Source organism: Falco biarmicus, chromosome 6, assembly GCF_023638135.1.
Source record: "Falco biarmicus isolate bFalBia1 chromosome 6, bFalBia1.pri, whole genome shotgun sequence".
Taxonomy (NCBI): Eukaryota; Metazoa; Chordata; class Aves; order Falconiformes; family Falconidae; genus Falco; species Falco biarmicus.
This window is the reverse complement of record NC_079293.1, coordinates 52,697,155-52,721,028: the sequence shown is the minus strand read 5'-3', so window position 1 is coordinate 52,721,028 and position 23,874 is coordinate 52,697,155. Positions and strand designations below refer to the sequence as shown.

Genomic DNA, 23,874 nt, shown 5'->3' with positions numbered 1-23,874 from the left:
TTTATTCCATTTGACCCTTTGCTCACAACTACAGTATTGAGGATGCCAGTTGCTTTCTGCAGACCATGGAGTAGGGAAGAAAAACACTTCAAGAAGAAAATTCAGGTATCATGCAGACATGTCTGTATTTCTCCACTGACTGTACAGAAAGCGCTGGCTTCTAAGGTAGCCATTTCAGGTAAATGCATAAAGCCAAGCTAGCCTGTACCTGTTCTGTGTAATTAGGCTTGCACACCTTACTGAACAGCATCTGCAGTTCTGCTGGCAGGTGCTGTAAAAACAAGAGAAGACGAGAGAGGGCACTCTGCGTCCAACTGAAAACTTCGGCTGACACAGAGGAGCAAGGCAGGATACACTGAAATTTGTTCCAGACGCTCTCCTGACCTGACCACATCTTCCAAAACCAGCCCACCCTCAATTTTGCCACTGCCAGGTCATCCAGCAGAGTGTGCCAATGGAGGTCAGTCAGGATTGTAGCATATTAAGCGTGGGTTTGGCTGAATTTTAATTTCGAAGAGTTTAGAGCCCGTCCACAAACGGTCCTTAGATAGATTATCTGACCTGCCCTCTTGTATAACACAGACATGTAGTTTCACATGCTCACTCCCATGCTAAACCCAGTGGCTTATGCCTAGATAAAGTATTTTTTATTTTCCTCCAAATAAAGACTGTTGTCTTTTTAACAGAAGAGAGCATCCACTACTTCTCGCACCTTGTTTCAAAAATTAATTACTCCCATGGTGAAGTCATGCCTCTTAATTCAAATTCCTTTGGTGTCACTATTTAATTACATTTTTCTTCAACAGATTAAAGAGACCATTAGCACATCGTAATTTCCCCGTAAAAATACCCACCCACTGTAATCAAGTCACCCACTGCTTTCCCTTTTGCTAAAATAAACAAATTGGGCATCCTAAGGTTCTCACTACGGGTTGTTTTTCTGTCCCACAAGTCACTCCAGTAGTTCTCTTTGTCCCATCTCTGATTTCAGATGTACTATAAAATTCCAATGTCAAAACTAGGGCAGAGGGCTGTCTGCATTCATTATGCAGCACTGACTCTCTCAATTAGTTCTGGATGTCTCTAGAGCTTCAGGACACCAGACTTTCATGTGACAGGACATGGACTTAGATATTCTACCCTGTTCTCTGCCACCTAAAAGAAAACCTAAACACCCTAGTACTGCATTGCACCCAATGGCTCTGTACTCACTTTTCAACTAGCTGTATGTTCAGACAGAAACCCCAGGTGAGAATAGGGTGTAATGCCGTACCCAGGCAAGTAAAAATTTAGCTAACAGAGGTGGTAGCAAAAGGGTACCGTAAGTTCCAGTGTGTTATTGGGCTCAGGGTATAAACAGATTCCCAGCAGAACCAACATCATCATCTGATCTGAGTTCGCTGTTCGCTGCTGTGCTTGCCTACAGATGGTAACTAGCAAAGACAAGCCTTCCTCTACTGCAATTATGTCCTTACTTGTGCAGACAACCTGCCAATAATGTAAATGCACACAATTCCAGTGATGCATGAAACAGACAACAAACAGTCTTTAAAATTTAAAGAGATGCTAGTGCTGCCTGACTATGATTACACTCTGAAGTAACTGCTACAAGAGTCACCCTGTTATAAGCACAACTGAGTTCCAGAGTTGAGTAGCTTCTCAAGCGAATATGCTAAGTGAAATAAGACAGACTTAGCCATGCTGGTTCTAAAAACTAGATGTGGACCATTAAAAAGAATCATTAATTTATAAACAGTATAGGATAAAATTTTTTAAACAATACCTTGTCTAAATTCTTCCAGAGAAGGGATGCGTAATTTACTCTCTTCAGTGAAATGCTACACTAGAAGCCCAAAACTCTTAGCATCTCCGGGAAAAAAAAAAAAAAAAAAAAAAAAAAAAAAAGGTAAAAATACCTCTAATGAGTCTCCATCACATTCCCCTTCCTCTGTAGTCTTCCCTATTTCTTCAGTGATACTGTTCACCATGTCAAAAAACCTGTTAAAAGGAAAAGGAAAAAAAAAACCAAACTAAAGCAAATACACACTTGAGACAAGAGAACACTTCTCTCTAATGAATGAGCCAAAAGATGGTTTTAGTAAGTATAAACTCAGTGTAGAAGTTTGTATGTCAGCAAAAAGTAAAAAAAGATTTTTGTTTACATTAAGAATAATCAGTCAAAATCTGCAGCTTTCCTACTTCTCCTAAGTACTCCTTTTATATGTGCAAGACATCCATGATGTCTAAAATTATTAATGGAATTCATATTGCAAAATCTATGTATCAGGTGAAATTCTCATTCTATACCCCCACTTCTTCATGTTCAATGAAAGCACTGAAGCATCGTGAGAAGTGCTGAGAAGTCTTACCTACATCCAGAGGAGTTTTTGTAGTGCAGGAAGGCTAGCTTCAAGTTTTTGCTTGAACGAAAGGTGGGTCTATTCTACAACTTTCCATTCAAAAACTCTATTATTACCTATGGCTTCTACCCCTTTGAAATAATGCAAGTACAAACACCACGTCAAGCTAAGGTATGACTTGCTAATCTTCTAAGAAGTGCTCAGATACAAAGGGGAACAAACACAGTAAAAGAATCTGTATGAACTACAATTGATGAGAGAACAAGCTAGGGATTGAGCTGGGAGGTGGCCGCAGCCTTTAACATGGAGTGCTGAAGTGATTTTTTTGTAAAGTTACAGCCTTTCTTAGCACAAAAAGACAAGAAATTTCCTCTGGGAATGCCTTCTGGATCAATTCAAGACCACAGTCCTCAAGCTTATGGAGCAGAAACACAGCTTAGAGAAACTGAGACACCCCTAATTTCGTGCAACAAACCCTTGTCAAGTTTCCTGTAGGGATACTGGTACAATCTTACTTATGTAAACACTATGTTAATGTGAAGGAAATCAAGTGTGCATCTTTGTAATCATAAATAAAATTTTAGTTACAGTGAAAGAGAAATCTTGACCAGGCCTTGCTGTTGCCTGAAATGTTCCCACTTCAGAAAGACCATTTTAAGTTTAGGATGCTTTACTGGACTGAGGGCAACAAACGCTTGTAGGTAAGCCTTAATATGATAAGTATTAGCAAAAGAATTCCACAAAGCATGTAAAAAAAATAATAATTTGTAATCGTATTTGTTTCTAATGTTTGTCTGAATTTGCACTTTGACCCTGCAAACCTCATACACCTCCAGGGTACTGTAGTACAAAGCTTTTGCATGAAAGATAGTGATCACTGAGGATGCTCAGATGCTCAGATCAACTTTCACCATACTTTTGAAACGGTCAGTCCCTGTTGTGCATGCAGATACCATCACAGGCCATGTTTTCCCTGAAATAACAAGCGACACACCTTCTGCAATGAAGTTCTGTGCAGAAATAGATTTGAAAGTCATCCGAGTTGTGCAGCACGTACAGGAAACAGCATCGTTCTTCAAACTTCGAAATGCTAGAAGAAGAGCCAAAAAGAACATGTTACTGGAAAGGTACATTCGGATTCTGCTGGCTATGTCAAACCCTCCAGATCAACCCACTTCATATGGCAAAGCACCAGATTAAACCTAAGCAGCCATAGTTTCTCTTCGTTGTTAAACTTGACTCTTGTATCCTCCAAAGTACACATTCTGCTGATTGCTATTATTCAGCTTGCTCCCCTAGTCCACACATTGCCCAAGAAAGAGGAGGAGCAAAAAAGTTAATAGGATTATTTCCATTGACCTGAGTCATTTCCAGTCCTGCAGCCAGGATGAAACATTCTTTCAGGATATTAGAAAGCTGGACTTTGAACTCAAATTATGAGTTATTCATGCTTTAGAAATCAGCCACAGCTCAGTTCTGAACACAAAAACTTCTGATCAGCTCCTTGTGAATTTGTACATTGATAATATGTCAGAAAATTATTTTAAAATTAAGTCAAAATCAAAAAATGAGGTGAATGACTTCACCACCCTTGCCCACCCACACCTTTCTTAGTTTTGGTTTTATCTGCTATAACAGCAGAACAAAGATAATGAACAAGTATGTATGTCATTTTCTCATGGATGCACAGATGTCCCAACAGAAGAGCAGAAGAGGTGCAAACTCTGGTACAGTTGTCAGCTTCTACCCCAACTAGGCTGCAGCTCTTGCAAAGATACTAATTCACCAGAACTGTTCTACATGTAGGTCACTACTGTGCTGCTTACAGAAAATATTAAACATTATGTGAAATAGTTTTCTGTAACTTTTGTCACATGTTGAGTGCCAGGTGTCAAGCTGATTCAGCATAATTGATTGTTACCATATTAGAAAAGAAAAAAAAAAAAAGATGGCTGGGGTATTACAAGGGAATATAATGTAGCATTTGAGAAACCAAGACAAATTAAGTCTCCTTGTTAAAATTCTTAAGGTACTGGACAAAGTCCACAGTCTTAAGGACATCAACCTACGTTAGCTGGATCAAGATAGCCATCACGTTCGCATGGCACAATAAAGTAGAATGGTATTCTATGTTATGCCAAAGAATTGATTTGATTAACATAATAGTTTTTCTTTAAATATCAGGAAATACTTGTAATTTCCCACCTTTAATAGGAGATCCTTGCTGATCCTTGCATCTTTTTATGATTCCTTTATTGTAGAGCTGTGTAACTTTTGATAAACAAATGGCTCTTCAGACAAGCTGGGGGACCTGCCTTTCATAAAGCTACTTATGACAAGAGCAAGCTTCATTATAAGAATATTTGTCTTTGGGTGCAGTGACACATTTATTTTTATGCTAGGAAAAATTTGTAAGTGCTAAGTAATGTACGCATCTGGGAAGGCAGTCACTGTCACCAGTTTATAAACTAACTTTTCCTTCAAGATTTTCAAGCATATAGGTAAACTCTCCAGATAAGGAGTAACTGATATTAAATGAGTTGCTCATTCATTTCAAGTTCCATGTGACTTTAAACATTTTACTGAATAAACTGTCAGTTTAAACCTGACATGCACAGAAGCCACTGACTAAGACAGCAGCAAATAAAAGTGTAAGAATGTGGTGTGTACATAGAGGGTAGGCAAATTCATAGATACTTAAGCCCTTTAAGCGAGCATTTACATTGCTTCTATGTTGCTTTCCTCCCTGAAAAATAGTTGCTAAAGTGAAAAAAAGGAAGACTAAAATAAAACCAAGTTATAAAAAGAGACAAGATAATTTGCTCAGGAAATGCCTCATTCCAACAGCTCCTGAGCACACATAGTACCCACTCCTACAACAGCAGAACTGGGGCTGAATTTGCGAAACTCTGACGACAAAAAGGGAAGCACAATGTAGCATGGCCTTGAGCCTGGCTCGTGTGCATTCAGAACTCCCCTTAGTCAACGAGAAATACCGCAAATGCTGTAACTACCGCTTACTAATACTTCCAGATGAAGCAGCAGATAACAGTTGAGAGCATTGGCAGCAACCACAGAAAAGCATCTCCATGGAATTTCTGTCTGCTTTCTAGAAGTGCAGCAATACAGACACCTCCCATTGCTGTAAATAAGTAGTCTGACGAGATTCTAAGCTCCAAGAACTTGGGATGGAAGATGAACATCCTTGTTGTCAATTTTTAAGCTATGAAGAAAACTGGATGCAGACCTGAATCCAATTTTTTCACTGTTTCTAACACTACATTCATCAGCATGACCTCTGAGGCACCCTCCCATAGAAACAGCACAAGTAGCAGTTATTTCATAATCCAGCGCTTGTCCCAAACTCTGAGAAAAAACCACCTTGTAGTCTAGCAGCTTCAGTCTGCTACTTTATTTTTAATTTTTAAATTGGAAAAATAAAGATGGTATCTTCTTGCTTATATGATGTTAGCTCTGCAGAACAACTAGGAACTTTTCTGGATAACATAAAATGCAAAGCACTTTGGGGTAGAAGACGTGTTCCAAAAGCTCTGATGAAGCCTTTAAGATTAAACAGTACTTTTTGGCCCAATTTGATAACATTTGTGTTTGAGGTCAAGAAGGCATATGACAAAAGCAGAATTATTTACATTGGCGCACAAACTGCTATTCAATGGGTTTAAGTTAAACCCAAATACTATGACTCCCTGCATACAGAGTATGATTTAGCACTGCATTGCTCAGAGCTCTATGTACTTTCCAAGTCCCTTCACAATTCTTGAGAGCTGAGTTCTATTACTCATAAATAGGATGCTGATTACACCAGCTGTTACACAGCACACAGAAAAAGTGACCCCTCAGTCACTTCCTTGAAGTATTTACCAAAAACATTAGCTATTTCAATGCTAGATGTCTCTTCAGACCTTCTGTCTCCTTATGTAATGCAGTAAATATTTATGGAAGCCTTTGTTGAAAAACCTTCCAAGATCACATACAAAGACCTGCCTTGTATGTTAAGGTGGCACATCTAAAAGCAGGCTCTTACTAGTCTAGAAAGGTTGAGAATCCTCATAAAGCTGGAAACTCTGCCTTCCTAGACCACTTTTAAGTCCAGGAGCTTCAAAAGAGCCCAAAATAGTCTTGATACAAAAACAGATTAGAAGCAGACATGGTTCTGAAGGCTGTCCCAGTCTAAAGAATATCTGCCTTCATAAAACTAGGAAAACACCTGAAAAACACTGAAAAATTAAGTGATCAGAAACTTGCATTTACTTAGAAGAAAAAAAAAAAAAAAGAGAGAAAAGAGGCTTATTCAGTGTAATACTTGCATAAAATAAAGATTTCCCCCTGCAGCTCCTCATGGAGGCAGCCAGAGATTTTTCTAAGAATTCACAGTGACTCTTGGCTCACTATGAAGTCTTCCAAATAGTTCTGGACATATGTGCAGATGAAAAGATTGGAAATTCAATTGATAAATTAAATGACAGTTGACAGTTTAAATAACAAATGCAGGGAGGGAGAGTACACCAGAAACAATACTGACCACAGTATATTTTAATAAGAGGGCGGGGGAAGTACAATAAATAAATACTTTTTTTTTTAAAAAAAAAAACTTTTTGTTTTTCCTTTTTTTTAGAAGCACGCAAAAATATACTGTAACCAAAACCTAAACCAAAACCCAGACTGAACTAAGTGTATCATTGCAGTTTTTGCCTAAAATAAGCTGACTCCCACAGGACTGAATTTCTGTGCCTATTGATAGTTTGTTTTTTTAAGTTACTTTTTGGAAGGAAAAAGAATCATCCATCTGTGCAAAAACATCCTGCAGACATAGCAACAGCTTTGTGTGTATGGAACAGTTATTAGAACAAAGCAATGACTATTTTTTAAAAATGAAAAAATATAAGATTTCTGGACTTCTTTTAATTACACTAAAGGCAAACATCAAAGTATAAAGTTGTAGGATGCCAAAGTATAGATAAAGCCTAGGGAAAAAAAAGAAAGAGACTAAGATGAAGAGCTGATCAGAAGACTTCACAGCAGTGGTAGAACACTACTTTCTTACTATCAGAAGATACAAATTGCAAGGCTGGACCCTGCCAAACAGCATTCACACTACATTCAACCTAGGCTAGCAAAGCAGACCACTAGCTTGGATTTGGCTGTTCTCTGCTGCCAAATCGTACAAAATCCAGGTAAAGAATTCTCCCTATAAGAAGCCTCCCTAGCAGACAGAAAATATTTTGCCGAAATCAAGCAAATAGATGACAAAGTTTCATTCTTCGTCAGTATCCCACAAACCTTGTCCCAAAGAGGGAAGTGTGCTGAAGAAAGATAGCCTTGAACATATAGTATCATTCTCTTCTAATCCAGTTACACCAGTCTTGCACAAGTCATTCCTGATCCTATGATTTATTAACCCATGTTAGCCTACTCTACATGAATCTTCAGGACGTCAGGGGTTGGGGTGGTTTTTTGCCTTTTTTAAAATTTTTTTCCTTTCATTTTTTTCCCCCTCCTTCCTCTTCTATTGACTGTTCTATTTCTGTTGTCTCAAACAATCTTCACGTTTTCACTTTGGGGTCTAGCTACCACTCTGTGACGACAGACTCCTCTCCTTATGGGCCTTCTCTGAGACAGTTTTGCTGCCATATCCATAAACAGACACAAACAGAAAAAAAACCCAAATAAATGTACACGCTCCCACCGAAACCCAACAAAAGGTAAGCAATTAGGATATTGGAGGACACCCTGCTCTTGTCAGTCCCTCAAATCCTTCCACTCTACATCCACATGTTACTTCCTGGCTTACATCTTCTGTGCACCAGGCAGCTCCTGGCTGTGATAGAACTCGGGTAAAAATCACATAAACCATTGACAGTTAGTTTAATTCAATCTTAATTAGCACAAAGTGACTACTAACTTTTGGGAAATTAGTCCTTTAATTCAACAGGCTATGTTTTCTAAATTTTTACATAATGCACTCTGCAAGTGGTTATTTCTGAATCTGGAATAAGACTCCTGGGGCTTCACTTTGAATAGGGCACCGGTGAAAGTACCTGCAATACTCTGCTCTAATTCTGTGTCTGTTACTCCACCAAGAAGCAGCTTAATACAATACTCGTTCAATTACTCTTTTAATTTCAAAATATGAAAGGGAAACAACTTACCTTACTCCCCTGATGGAAGCAGCACTGAAGTTCCATTCATGGATACCCTTCTGTAACATGTAGAAGAAAATAAATAAATAAAACATTCCTTTTTATAAATGAAGTGCCAGGGAGGCCTATCTTCTAGACTGAAACTCAAGAGATAGAAAGATAAACACTTGCATTACAACAGCCTATTACCTTTTAACAGTGATTCTTCAGGATATTTTTTTCCCCACCCAAAACCAAAGCAACAGAAGTTCTAGATAGAAGTTTTTTGTTTGTTTCTTCACTGTTTACTCTGCGAACACAATATACTATTTCTGAAAGCATGCAAAACAGCAGATCAGAAGGGCTGCTAGTATAGCCTGGTCTGGGTGCTGAACCTGGGGCCACGTGCAACCCTCTGTAAAGTGGGGGGAAAAATTCCACCTCAGAGTAAAAAAAGCCTGCCCTGCATGCTCAGTGCCCTAGCGTGTGGGAAGACCAGGTGGAGAGAGCTACAAGCAAGAAGTCTGATACTGGACAGCAAAGTGGGAAATAAGCAGGATATAAGCAGGAGGAATTGCTCAGGGAAGGAATAAATCTGAAAGCCAAGTGTCCAAAGAAAGAAAAAGACTTCTAGTTCCCTAGGAATCCAGAAGAGAGCTTTAAGAATGTAGCAAAACCCCTAAGAGCTGCTGGACTAATAAACAAGGCTGGAAGAAAGAAGCCACCCTATGAAAACACAAAGGGCCAGGTCTCACTCTATTTTCAGATTTTTTCAATTTACATCTGTCACATTCAGCAGAACTGAGTTCTCTTTTGTAGAAAGTCATACTGCTCTATGTTTATGTTCTAATAAAACTGTACTGTAGGAAACAGAAGCCTTTTGTATCTTCTAATGAAAACATTCTCCTTTCAGGAAAAGGTAGAACTGCACCACCTCATAGTCCTGGCAACCTTGGGATCCCACCATAATACACAACATGCTTGAAGAATTTCTGCTTTCTAGAGCTGAATTTCATTTGGCATTTTAGTGATCTGAGCAATTACAAGGCACAGGGGCATTTCTTGCTGGGAGGTAATTTATAGCATAAGGACAGAGTGTCAAACAAACATAATCAAATGTATTCCAAAAGATGACGTGAAGGTGTGTAGCTTATAGAACATTTCATGAACAGTGAGATACAGAGAAGTCAGAACAGATACACTGCCAAGATAGTTGCACAATGTTCAGGAAATGATAGTGGAAATTATTCTCCCAGCTATAACAGTTTTCTATAAGGCTTCCTACATCAATTTTCTCCTCCTCCGTAATTCTTTCCCTCCTGCTCAAATCACATTAAAGGTTGTGAGGCTAATATAAAATGCGTAATAAAACGTACCAAAAATACAAGCCAACATCTTTCATGAAGCACAAGCTTCACACTACTGTAATTGTGAAGCACAAAGCAGTAACTCCAGTATCTCTTCAATGTTAAATGCAGAGGAAGGGTTTCTCCAGTGGGGTGCAGGGACAGGAGAACAGCTTGATATTAAGAAAAGGTGGGACTGCATCTTGAACTGGAGGTATTAACTGAAGCTAGTATGAAGTGTTTGTGAAACTACTATTCAAGTTGCCTGGTTCTCTTGCATGAAGAAAGATCACCAACTCAGTCCCTCTGCTAGTAAGGAGGGTGTATCTGCACTGTCTTACTCCTTCCTCCACATACAAATCCTGACACTTTCCAATCTTCCATGCTTGGAAACTCTCTTCAGAGCGTAGGTATTGGTACTTGTCCAATTCCCACTATTGGGAGTAATCTAAAATCCAAATAACTTAAAATATATGTCCTGACAGGCACAAATGCTTCTTATGCTTCTTGAGCATCAAGTATTATGGGTTTTACCTGTCCTTTACATGCAACTTATCTCCCAGATTCATACATCTTTTACTTAACACATGAAGTTAATGAAACACATGAAAGCAATGAAATAATACAAAAGTTATGTCCCTTGTGATTTTGCCAAGTTTTGAATACGCTGGTGTAAATATATCAGGCATGCTATCCAAATTCAGCATCTGTTCTTTAGTTAGGCAAAAAACCACCAACCACCCCAAAAAACCCCTCAACAAAATGCACTCAGAAGCCAACACAAAACAGACAGGCTGTTCTTTTTCAAACTTGCAAACAGCACTGCTGCATTCCTCTAACCCCATGCGGAAAGGGCTGCTAAAATTTGGCAACTGCAAGGCAAAAGTCATGTGCATTCTACAAAATATAATGCTGTCTGATTTTTATAGGTGTTTGTTTATATTAAAACTTGATATTAAGGGCATCAGTGTTAAGATATGCTGCTAAAGAAGCCATGGAAAGGGAAGAAGCCACATTATTTATCCTGGTATTGTCTGTCATTTGCCTATTTATTACAAAATTGCTGGCTGTAGGTTCCACTGAGTTCCAGTTCAGGTTTGAAATGGAAATTCAGTTTCTTTGTGCATGAAAGAAGCTCATACATTTTGTAATTCACAAATCCGATTCTTAGAGCACTAGTTGAATTTTGGAAAATAAGTACAACCATTAATTTATGAGCCAAAATGAACAGAAATCTGAAGCGTGAGCTGGTAAAGCTCCGACAGACCTATGGTAGGTAGATTGAAATTGGATAGTTGAAGAAGGTTCCAAACACAACTGTCTAACCTGCCCTTGCAGTAGGACAGGCAGTCTTTGCTTGTTAATCAGCCCCTAAAATGTCTGTTTTCAGCCTAGTAAGGACCAAAGTAAGAGTCTTCCTCTCTGCAGTGGGCTGACAGATAATGCATCAATTTCCTGCACATAATCTCTTACCAAATGCAAGTATTATACCGGTTATATTCAACTGAAAAGGAAGCCGGTGTCTCCAAATTTTTCTAGTTCCTTTTCTCCCTGTAAGGTTTCTGATGCATTCTAAGGACACTGACAAACTTGCAACAACAGACTAATTGTACAGCTGAAGGGTAAATACGAAATTGCCCACCGCATTCTTTTGATGGGTATTACAGCTCACAGGGCAAAGGTGCCTGTACTGAGTACCAGTCAGATCCCAGGCTACTGAATGTGGTCACCACAGTAAGGATTCTGGCCAGAGCAAAAGTACTAGAGAGTGCATTTACAACTGACCTTGTTTAATGCTATTAACACTAGGGTGGCAAAAATAGGCAAACACTAATCTGCAGAAAATACAGAGATACATTACAGAAATCAGGAAGGAGAGGGGAAAAAAAAGAAAAGAAAAAAAAAGGTATAACATACTATAAAGAAACTTTAAAAGTGAAATAACAGAATTACTACAACTGAAAATACTACAAAGCAAAGGTTACAAACTGTGAAGCCGAAACACCTATCTACTGAACACCAAACAGGTACAGGCTAATCAAAGTCCTTCCCCCAGTCACAGAATGACTGGGCAGTCAAGTGACATAGCTATGAAAAAGGCATTGCTGAAAGTATCAAGCAAGTAGCTAAAAGATACATGAACGCACCATGAAATACCATTTTTGGAATATGAGTGAACATGAAAAGGTTAACTCAAGCTGGAACATCAGAAGTCATTGCAAAGAGACACCATGTGTGGCCAGTACACCAAGCCTCCTTGTTTTCCTTTAAAAAACCCAAACAAACAAAAAAACCCCACCCCAAATCCCCCAAAACAATAAACCAAAACCAAACAAAACAAATAAAACCACCAAAACCACTAAAAGATATTAGGATTCTCCTTAAAAATACTCTAAGGTAAACAGAGAGAGAAAGAAAGTTTTAATATAAACACTGTGTTAGCAAAAGAACAAATGTGTATGGAATGGCAACGAACAAATTCCAACTGAAAGCTAGAACACAAAGGAATGCTCTTCTCCTTCACCAGCAGTATTCCACTCTAGGCTCTTCTAGAGGTGCAGAAGCATTCTCAAACTACTTTCCAGCACAATCAGTCATCTATGAAACCTACATTAGTATTCAGATGGAGCTTGACCACTTTATGCAAAACATTATATTGCAAGAGTGTCTGCAACAGAGGTGAACAGGGTTCAATAGTCCAGAAAATTCTTTCTAGTCCTATGTTCCTTCTTATGCTATACATAAGCCACTTAACAGAATGGAAAGTATTGTTTGGAGGTGAACTACATATTCACAAAAGAAGGAAAGCCTACAAAATCCAAAGAAATACACATGTACGAGTAGTTTTTAAATATATTAAATTCTGAATACAGAAATACTTTCAGAACGGATATTTTCCCATACCAAGGTTTACTCTATAGTACTAACAAACCATTATTTAACGTGTGGTAAAAATTGTTTTGTCCAAGAACTGCATACATTCATATTTTATATTACTCTCAGAGGCTGAGCCTACTTGGAAAAACAACATTCAGAATAAACCACAAATAAAGAGAAAATCATTGGTCTAGGCAAACATTTCAGTTTGTGCTCTGACTATGCTATTTCAGCCACTGTCCATGAACATTTTCTCATGAACTCACAACAAAAATTCTAAACAGTACAGCCTCACATATTCTGCATGCAAAAGCGTTTCTCCTTTAACAGACTACAAGCTCAAAAGCTGAAGGATGGATAACCTGAAAAACATCCCTTCACTGTCCTATCCTGCAGACAAACAAAATGCAGACATGGAAGAATGAATAGCGCTACTTAAAAACTGCACCATCTCCAGTGCTGTGCCTCCATCTGACTCAGCCTCCATTCAGTCTTCATATACCCCCTCCACATTCCCATGCTCCCATCCTTCTCCGAGGTTCCTCTCTGTCTTCATTCTTACCAACATTTTATTTCCTAAGCATCCCAGAATGCAATAACCACTCTAGGTTTTCCTCTCCCCTTGCATCTCCATATTTTCTAAGCTGCTTTCCAAATACATCTGGCTATCTCACACCTTGACATACGGACTTCCCAGCTTTTTCAATTTCTAGACCTTCTGAGCATCTATCTATCCTTCTGCCAGATACTTCTTTAGCTTTTGATTGTTTCCGCTCTCTTTTAAGACACCAGCCTCTATCACTTTCATATTAAAGGAGTATTTACCACAGCTGACAAGCAATACTGCAAGTAGAGGAACAAGATCGTTCTGTTTGTATAAGTAATTTTATGCTACATTATTTATGTGATGGCAGTATATTGTAAATTACTTAGGAAACCTTAAGCAACAGACTTCTTGTACATTATACAGTGGTTTAAAACAACCTTAAAGATAATGCATTTAAAAAAATGGAGATAAAAGATCCGTTGAACAACAGAACAAACAAAGAAAAAATTAAGAATGCCATATTTTTTTTTTTAAAAAAAAAGGTATGTCCACAGTATCTTCCTGTGTGTTACGACACCCTTCTCCTTTGCAGAATCCATTATTAAATGCAACCGTTTACATGTTATGTGCCTTACCTACCATGCATACTTTTAAATTGTGAAAAAAGTTACAACTACAGACATCATGATATACCTTGTCATCGGGCAGCACATGCCAGATAGATACAGTCTTCTCTTCAGCTTCGCTGTTGATGGAGAGATATGAGGGCTGATAGATTTTTGTTGGTTCTAATATCAAAACCTTGTAGAAAAAACAATTTTTAAGAGTTAGTACAAAATATGCAGAACTGCAAAAAGTATTAAAATCTGTTAAAACTATTTCTGTAGTCATACCATAGCAGGAAAAATAGGGAAAACAGAATGAAAATAAAATTTTAGGTACTGGGCTAGTTTAGTATGGCTGACAGCAACTTAAGATTAAAAAAAAAAAAAAAAGGCCAATTTTAATTTCGTTTCTTATATAAAGCTATTATGAGTTAATTGGTAGCACATATCACAATCACCCACATGATTTCTCTGACAACTATCAGATTCTGAAATTTTTCTGTCACAATGCCATTCAAGAATGTCCATCTCCCCTGTGGAAAGGATTCATGATATACCTTTATCATCTTTTGGTAGGAGTGCATTTGGGTAAAATCAGAAAAACACATCAACCTAGAGCTAGACTGAACTGCTTTTGATTTAGAGCACTGTGAACTTTAGCCACCAGATCAGATCATTTTTCTCAAAAGCAACAAGCAGCACTGCAAGAGGTTGACACCTAAAGATTATATAAGATTTCCCGTAACAAGTGAAACAAAAAATAGAACCATCATGTAAAAGAGATGGGATGCTATGCAGCAAGACTTGGTCTAACCACTTAGTAAAAGAAGCCAGACACTCTGCCACTTCAATAATGTTCTGGCAGAATTACCTCCAGATCTTTAAAGCTTCCAGCATGCTTTAAAGGAAAAAGTCGACAAATTTTGGGTATTTGAAGTGTGGTCTCTCATTAGAACTATCTATTTTAGATTTCCAGTGGTTAAAATCTGATGTCTAAACCACCAAATCTATATTGCCTGTGTTGAAGGTATTCTCATTATTCAGAATGTTAAGTATTGTTATTAATTCAAGAAAAAGCTACTCTCTTCCACTGCAGCAGGCATAGGAAGACTTTTAGCCCTCAGTGTTTAGCTGAAAGACATTTATAAAATAGGACTAAGTTAAAAATAATTAACAAACTGATAATCTCCTTCCCTTCTTCTGCCCCTCCCTCTCCCATAAAAGCTCAAATCATATATAATCTTCAAAATATCCAAGATACAGAACTTCTCATTTGAAAATTTTTTGAGTTCAAAGAATTGGTTTAGGAAATGACAACTGCCTGGGGCAACTTGGTTGTTAAAGAAAATGTATTTTGAATGAAGAAATTTAAAGTGCTGAAGCTGCTAAATGGCAGAACCAAGTCTCATCCCTGGTATAGGCCTAATCCAAGGCTGGTTTAAAACATAGTGAAGTTAATCAGTAGGAGAATAGAAAAACAACAGATGATCAATTTGTATACACAGTTGCTCTCAGAAACCCAGGTGTTTTTACAAAAATTAGTATATGTGAATAGAAATTGCTTGTTCAAAGACTTGTTCAAAGTCCTTGTTAAAGGACTGTGTGAGTTAAAGCAGGCAGAAAGAAGATCATGATGCAAGGAGGACCTTGAAACCAAGGCAGAGACTGGAACCAAATAGATGAATCAACTGGGACAGGGTCAGGTGATGGATTCGCAGAACTGACAAGACTAAAGCGAACTTCTAAAAACTTTAGACATTGACTAATGATTTGGTAAGTGTATATAAGCTGTGCTGTATCCCTTTGTTCTCAGCCACTCACTGATGTGGTGGCCCAACTCTGAGTTGTGATTAAAGCAAGCCCAGTGGTACCCAGGTCTGCGTGAATTTTTCCTTTAACATTGGTCTACGTCTATTTTTAAAAAAACCCAAACATATAGATCTAAGCAGGAAGTCTTGGAAAAAGCTAAGGCTTAGAGTTAAATCTAAGCTATGTCACCTCCCACAGAGTCAAGGAGCTCACAGATACACTGGAAGAAGCACAAAGCCAAATTTTGAGAAGTACCTAGGCATTTAACCCTGTAAATGATGACCAGTGGGATTCAAATGTATCGTTTGGCATCTCCAGGCAGTTAAAATTTCTAAAACCTGGGTTAAAACCATTTCATAAATTGGAGTTTAGCCCACAGCAAGTCACCCACATGCTGTGTCATTTCTTCCTCTGAAGGCCAAAAAGAGGATGATGAGACCGATGCTACTAAGTAACTGACAGCTAAGCTAGTACGGATGGACAGCAAAGTTTTCAAGTTCAAGCTCTGAGAACAATTCACAATAAGTAAATCTGCAAAAACCTTCTTTTAGAATAAATTATTTGCAAGAATCTGGGAGAAGCGAGGGAAAATAAGGTTACTAGGTTTCATTTTGGTAACTTGTTGAATAGTGTGATTTTCTCTCTAAATAGGCACAAATAGAACTTATGTATCTGTCTGCAACACCAGAATAGTTTCCTGTACAACACAATCAAATTATGTGGTCACTGGGTTTATGCTTTGGCTCATGCTATTGCCATGATCAGTTTTGGTTTGTCTCTTAATATTAATAAAAATCCAAACCATTTGATTCAGTTTTATATGTCAGAGCCTATTTTGTCTCTAATTGCATCACTTCATCATCAAAAATCTAAAAAGAACAGAGCCCTTGCCTTTTACAAAAACCAAAGGATTCAAAATATTTTTTGCTTCCCTGCAAAACTTTATGCTCATTCTCACTGGAGAAGGAGAACCAGACTCCCTAGAGTCTCATGTTGCTTCCACTTTACTGCCTCAAGCTGTTGCTGTTCAAGACTGGAATCTTCCTTATGGTTTATTATCCCATCTACAGGCAGAAACCAAAAGAACTGTACAAAATAATCATTATGCACTTCCGAGTATCTAGGAGGCAACAGAACCACTATTTAAAACAAAAAGCTGTATTTGCTACTGGTTAGCTAAAAGGAATACCCAAGACGTTATTTCCCATACATATATCGTTAGTACGTACAGGGAATAAAGATCTTTTCACAGTATACTTTCAGGGCATTGTGCAACACCCAATAAAAACTTTTAGCAAAATGTTTGTGGAAGAAATCAGAAAAGTGTGTATAGATATATATACACATGTTTATAGTGCAATGTTGTTGAAATACGCAGTCTAGTTCCTGGAACAATAGATTTCTGACTGCTTGGGCTGGTTTTTAACCTTTAACACAGCACAGCAGTAGGTTATGCAAAGCCTGCTGAGCTAGAAAGAGACTGAAATTAAGTATCTTTGCTTCAAAACATAATATAGTTAATGTAGTATCACCTGGAATACACTGCAAAGGTTTGCATCGGTAGCAAACACTAAATAGCAGAGTTCTGTCTTGACCTTTTACCTCATTACTTTCTTATGGAACACACTGTGAAACCCCATTGATTTTAATTAATTCCACATGGCTACAATCTAATATGCAGGCCAAATACATTCCTTCTGGACAAGAAATTTATTACCTGGCAATCTAGAAGCAAGCAGTGTTTTGTGTTTTATTTCTTTCATGTCATAATTTATTTTTTTAAAAAACAGCAGAAAAACAATAAAACCAGCACTTACTGGAAATCGAACTACAGACACATCTGTCTTTGTGGCTTCAACAAGGAAGTCCATCCAGAAGTCCACAAGTTCCTGTTTGGCTGTGTGTTGTTCTGGAGTTAGTTTCTTAAAATGCTGATATATCAAAATAGTCTCTACAATAGACTTCAGGTACCTGTGATAATCCAAGCATACACGGTAAATTTAATACAATTTGTAAATAATGTTGTCTCTACCTTTAATCACAACTGAAGCACCCACCATGGCAACACCAAGGCAGCTGGTAAGATTTTGGTTCTCTAGGATTGCTTTTAATCTAGCAATTTCCCATTTAGCACTGGAAATATATCTGCTATATTAGTAACCTGAAATACAAATGAGTTCCAGGATACTCCTCCCTGCATATATTCCTGATCCCATATACTGTTTACTATCCTAAACCACAAAAGCTTCATGAAATAGTGAAACCCTCTACCTATGGACCAAACTGAGCCCATGTGAAACTTATTTTAGTAGTGACCAACGTCAGATAAAAACTCAGGTGATAAAGTCCTCTAGTTTATCTTTCTACACTGTTCTGCCTTCTGCATTGTACCTCCATTGGCAGCTGTTTAACACTGATTTCTAAAACACAATATTTCTGGAAATTATTATCCTATAAAGATGGCAACAGCTACGCTAAAGCAGCCTTTTGGCATTGCTGGGGAAGGGTAACAGCAGTGCTGAATGTCTCCCCTAAATGCAGCTCATCCCTCTCTGCTGTTCTGCTTTCTGTGGTTGATTTATGGGGCTCCTCATAGCACTGCCTTCTTTTGGCATTTCTGAAGAAAAGTTGTAAACATAATCTTATGCAATTTTTATTAATACTACAGCAATATACACATGCTTAAAGAGGATTTATCACAGCTACCGCCTCATCGCAATTAGGCTATTCGTGGAAACTGTTTCCAGGTATGACAAGAAGGTATAATGTAAACTCAGAGGCCTTTTGGAAACCGATCCATAGCTGTGCATTTTCCAATCATCCTTAGGCTATGGGGATGTCTAGCTTAAGGCACCGTACATACTCCCCTTTGCACTAAGTGGGCTCTGCTGAACAGCAGGCAACAGACTGGGGGGGAATTGCTCACAGGAGAAATCCTTCCTGAAGCACAAATGAGTGTGCTGCATTTTCAGAGTTTAATCCACAGGCTTAAACGCCAAAGGCACTGGTACATAAAATCCTGACGACCAGGCATTCAAACTCCAGAAAATTCTACCAGGAGACTTCCAGAGAATGCTATCCAGCTTCTCAGTAAAATACGCACATAGTAAATCTGGGAAACCTTGCACATAAATACACTGTAAACAGCATTTATAAAATATGTGGCCAGAAAATTCTTAATTTTAAGTTTCCCATATTATATCAATATAGAAACTTAGCATTTCCATATTTTAGCATACATAGATATATTCCCCTCTGATCAGCTTTTGGAGGCACCTTCTAGCCTTTATAAAGACAAAAATACATTGGCTGTGACAGACACACTCTTTCAATTGGCAGTGACGACTTTTTTAGTCAGAAAGGAGTCTTGCTTCTCACCAGCTAAAAGGATTCCAGCCCTCGATGAGTAGGTGACTGATCCTTACTTGCTGTCTATATCCAAAGCAGAACAGGTTCCAAGAGCCTGCTGTCAGCACACATCTCTTGCCCTTTGCCTAACAGATGTTGAGTCTATAACCCTAGATTTATAACCTTTCTGTTAACTGGATGTTAATCTGCATTCATCTCAGTCACAACGAGATGCAATTTGCACCATATAGTTCATTTGTGTTCAAGATCCTAAAACAGCTGGATGTGCCACAACCATCACAGTATTCCAAGGTATATGCGTGCCTTTCTAGCCAAGCTGTCTGCATTCCCCCAAACTTCCAGGCAGTTATGACTAAACCCACAAGCCACCAGAACTTCTCTTCAGCAAGGTAACCACTGAAGTGTGGTGCCTACAAGCAACTCCTCCTTTCCCCCTTGCCCTCAGAAGGGTCTGGAGCCAATGATGAATCTGTCCTTCTCAGACATCAAATTAAAGACCCATAAAAAATCTATTCCTGAATAAGAGCAAAAGGGGAAGAGAGTCCCTTGTCTGTGTAAAGTACAGTGAAACAGTAAACAGACATCAAAATCTATTAAAATCCCAAAACCAATCTCCTGTCAGCTAAATACAAGGTTGAATGTGAAAGCTGAAGGGGTCCAACATCTTAACACATAGCAATGTACATGATCTCATTTATCACCTTACCATGCTGGTGCTTTTAGCTTAAACAGCTTTTCTGAAGCCTGGATCACTCTTATATGGTCATTAGCCAACATACTGGCCCCCAAGAAAGATCCCACTTCCCAATAGCTCTGCAGTTTCTCCAAGCTCCCCTTTTTACCAAGCAGGCTGCTGATCTTTACTCCTGTAGTAAAAAGAATAATAGGTCACAGGAATGTATTAATGCAGTTTTAAAATCACTGTTTCCCTGATCTGAAATATATTAATTGCTTAAATTACTGTAGCCTCTCCATTTCAATGAAATAAGATGAAAAACATACTTACCAGTTAATGTTATATGCTTCCAAACACCCTATGTGGTAGCAGGTGACTTTTTTTTTTCCCTCCCCCTCTTCCTAAAGGCCTCTCAAGAAAGGAACTTTAAGACATCACTGTCAGGACAAGGCCACAGTCAGATTACCTATGTTCGTGCATGGACCTCATCTGTAAAGGTAAATTGGGGCCTTAGGCTACACAACATAGCTGTAAAAACTTAACAGATGCTGAATAAGGCACCTATTATGTTTTTTGCTGCTTTGTTTTTTTGACTTACAAGCCCCAAGCCCCAAACTTACCTTTATAGACAAGGTCCCATGCAGAAGGAACAGATGATCCACTGGGCTTCTTCCAGCAATGATGTTCTTTTAATTGCCGCAAGTCCTACCCCAATGAAAGACATCTATTAATATTCATAAGTCCCTCAGCAACTCAAAGACTATGGAGACCCTCAGGTTTTATTTTGACTTGCTAAATTTTCTGAGAACTACAAGTTTCCCTGTGGCCTTCAGGATGAATTTTAGTTCATATTAGCTGCTAAATATTTATAGCTAACACGAGAGATGCTACACCATCCCCCACAAATAAAACCACTTGCAGGTTACAAGACAAACCTCTTCACCACCATAGTCCTTTATTCACTTTTCCCACACCTCCACTACGACAGTTTCCCTCCCACATCACCTTTCGTCGTCCTTGATATTAAGGCTTAGTGTTCACAAGACATTTCAATGCAACTGTTGATCTTTATTTTTTCCTTAACTTCCTTAAGTAGCTAGCAGACCAAACTTCATACTGGAAGCAGCAATAGATCTTAAGAAAATGGGTATCATTACATTAGCTGCATTTCAGTCTACAAAATTCACCTTGTTTTCTCATGTTGTTCAGATTTTTGTGTCATCAACATCACATAATAAATGTTTTTAAAATGTGAAATGGTATTCAAGTGGTCTATAGCCCATTTCACATCTATATTTCACACTTCGTGCTCTCTCGCTAACAAGAAATTGTCATGCTTGAGTAACACCCAGAACAAAATAATACTTAAATCATCTAAAAACATTACTAGTTCTTGGGAAATAATTTTGTTTAGTTATTCCTGAAGAGAAAAAAACACAGTAGATTTTAGAAAATATCTCAGATCTACTTGAGCCACGACGCAATGTACATCACCAACATCAACTCCACAACATACAGCAGTGACCATGTATATGAGCTCTGCAAGGCTTTAAGGCAGGGTGCCATATACAAGCACATTGTCAAGAGACCACTTGAGGATGTACACCTACACTTGGCGGTGTAGGATAGGAAGGGGGAATTTGTGTTAAATGTGCTCAACTTCAGTTGGGTTCTAGAAATCAAAACCTACATGCTACCTATACACCATGGTAAATCACAGTAAATGGAAAAAATGTATCTTCCCCAGGATCCTGGAGTAACGCTGCTCAACAATATCCTTAAAGGCTGAAGGGCTCTGCTAAAACGTTTGCATACACATGACAGCAGCATAGAAGAGCAGATAGACACCCACTAACTTCCACAGGCTTTGAATGTGACCTCATCACAGGGGAAGTAAGGAACTGGTGTCACAGGGATACATTAATCATTTCAGACAGGTCTACCTCTGCTGGGAGGAAGGGGAAAGGGAGCAACTGAGCTGTGTGGAGGGCCCCTGCTGAGCACCGAGCAATGGCACTCACAGTTGCAGTGACTGCTGACAAACTATCACAAGTTATTTGTCACAGCCAGCGGCGACACTGCTCTCTGGTTCACACGTTTGCATACTCCGCCATGCTTCATTGCACCTGCAGGAACCCAGCCATACCAGCGCTCCAGTGCTCCAGGCGTGAGAACAGAGCCAAAGCAAGGTACAAACCGAGTGTGTGGGTTTGATGAAAAGTACAGCTCACATAGGGAGGGACTGGGATTACAGTGTGGCGGGTCAAAGTGTTTGTTAGCAGGGTAAGGCTGGTGACAGCAAGGATTTTGAGTCCCAGGTCATGGAATAAGGGAGAGCTACAGGAAGGTGGCAGAAGAAAAGATGCACATGTAGCAGTAATGATATCGAAGGATACCAAGTTTGGGAATCATTACTGTTATGTAACCTGGATGAACGGGAAATTTTACCCAAGTATTTGATGAAGCAGATCCTATTACCCTAAAGAAGACAACATCACCCTCTTATCAAATTCTTCTGAGAAAAATGAGATACTCGGCACTGAAACTCACTCTAGTTTGCTGACCTTCCTCTGCAAATTTACTTATCCCTGAAAGGCAAGTTTGAAAAATGCAGTTGCAGTGTGGAGATATTAGCAGCAGGTTCAAAAGACTGTAACTCTAGTTTATAGAGGTGGGGGTTTGTTTTGCTTTCAATGGATTTTGGTTTTTTGGGGGGGTGGGAGAACAAAAACAACCTTTCTATGCAGCTATGCAAAGTGAACACCTTCATGAATTTCACTCTGAGTTTTTAGTCCCTTCATATATTTCCCTTCTCTAGTTTATTTTGATTTCACCATCAACCAAAACCACATGAAGTTTTCTTCAGAGTATGAGAAAATCCAAGCAAAGCCAAGACATTAACTCCTTCCATGATAAACTTGGCATTCACAAGCAGAGAAAAAAAAAGTAGCAACTGAATTCCAGTATATTTTCTCAAAAATATTTTGCTTTAAAAATAAATGAGCCAAAATAGAGGAACCGTTAATGCCAGAAAAGCCATTGTTTTTATAACGCCAACAATATCCCTACAATTTGCAAAGAAAATAAGATACAGTAAGTAGATATTACCAGTTAAATACTACTGTGAAGGCTTTATAAATAAACTGCTTTCCCTCCTCAAATTTTGACAGAACAATTTGTACTACAGGATCCTTTGTGTGTCAAAGCTGCACAGCCTGCGGAGATTATTAATGCCAATGCAAAGCACTGCATTTCAGTTTTCGTCTCAAAGTTCTGCAAGTTTGTACAGTTAAGAAAGCAATACTATTCATAAAATAGAAGGAGGATTTTCATTAATGCTTCACATGATCATTTAGTTGTGAGCTATTATCTGACAAATAGAGGTAGCAATTTCTAGAAGGCCAATTTTCTGATCTGATGCAGAATGATAAAAATTCTCTTGGATACTGAACTTAGTTTTACTGGAGTTATTACATTGTTACCAACACAATCAGAACACAATTACAGCCTCATGACTCTTTGAAGTGCTGTTAGGGACCATATCCTTCCTTAGCCTTTCCCAACCTATCAATATAATTTCCATATAACCTGGACTGAGACTGGCTCTCACCTCTCTCCTCATCTCCCATCAGAAGACAAACTTCCTCTAATTTCTATGTGCTACAGATAATGCTGTGGGTGGACACCAAACTGAAAGCACTGGCAGGTAAATCTAACTACTACTAACAAATGGTCTTGTACATGCACACCTAAGCAAGAGGTGACATTTCCCACACAACCTCTGCAGTTTTGCTTACTTTTTGTTTAAAACATTGTTAGCCCAAGACAAAGAAAATACTAAATTATCCTTAGAATCCAGCACAACTCAAACCAGCTGACAAACCTCATTGTACAAAGACAAAGGTAAAGTCTCGCACCTGTGAAAACATAATCCAGGAGTGCAGCCCAGGCTGGGATCTACCTGGCTGGGGAACAGCTCTGTGGAAAGGGACCTGGGGGTCCTGGTGGACAAGCTCGATATGAGTGCATAGCAAGCTGCTGTGGCAGGAGAGCAAGCCAACAGGATGCTGGGTTGCATCAACAAGGGCATCACCAGCAGAAATAAAGAAGTCGTTATCCCACTCTACTTAGCACTTGTCAGACCA

At 38.7% G+C, this 23,874-nt stretch overlaps 1 protein-coding gene across 1 annotated transcript in view; it reads right to left on the bottom strand.

Moving 5' to 3' along the window:
- MAP3K5 (mitogen-activated protein kinase kinase kinase 5) overlaps positions 1-23,874 on the bottom strand; it is a 108,892-nt gene that overhangs the window by 27,707 nt on the left and 57,311 nt on the right. The window contains exons 9-14 of the mRNA XM_056343398.1: positions 19,760-19,919; positions 17,502-17,655; positions 13,964-14,071; positions 8,531-8,580; positions 3,355-3,450; positions 1,917-1,998 (exon numbers count right to left, since the gene is read on the bottom strand). Coding sequence (XP_056199373.1) covers positions 1,917-1,998; positions 3,355-3,450; positions 8,531-8,580; positions 13,964-14,071; positions 17,502-17,655; positions 19,760-19,919 — 650 coding nt within the window. The remainder of the gene's footprint in view (positions 1-1,916; positions 1,999-3,354; positions 3,451-8,530; positions 8,581-13,963; positions 14,072-17,501; positions 17,656-19,759; positions 19,920-23,874) is intronic.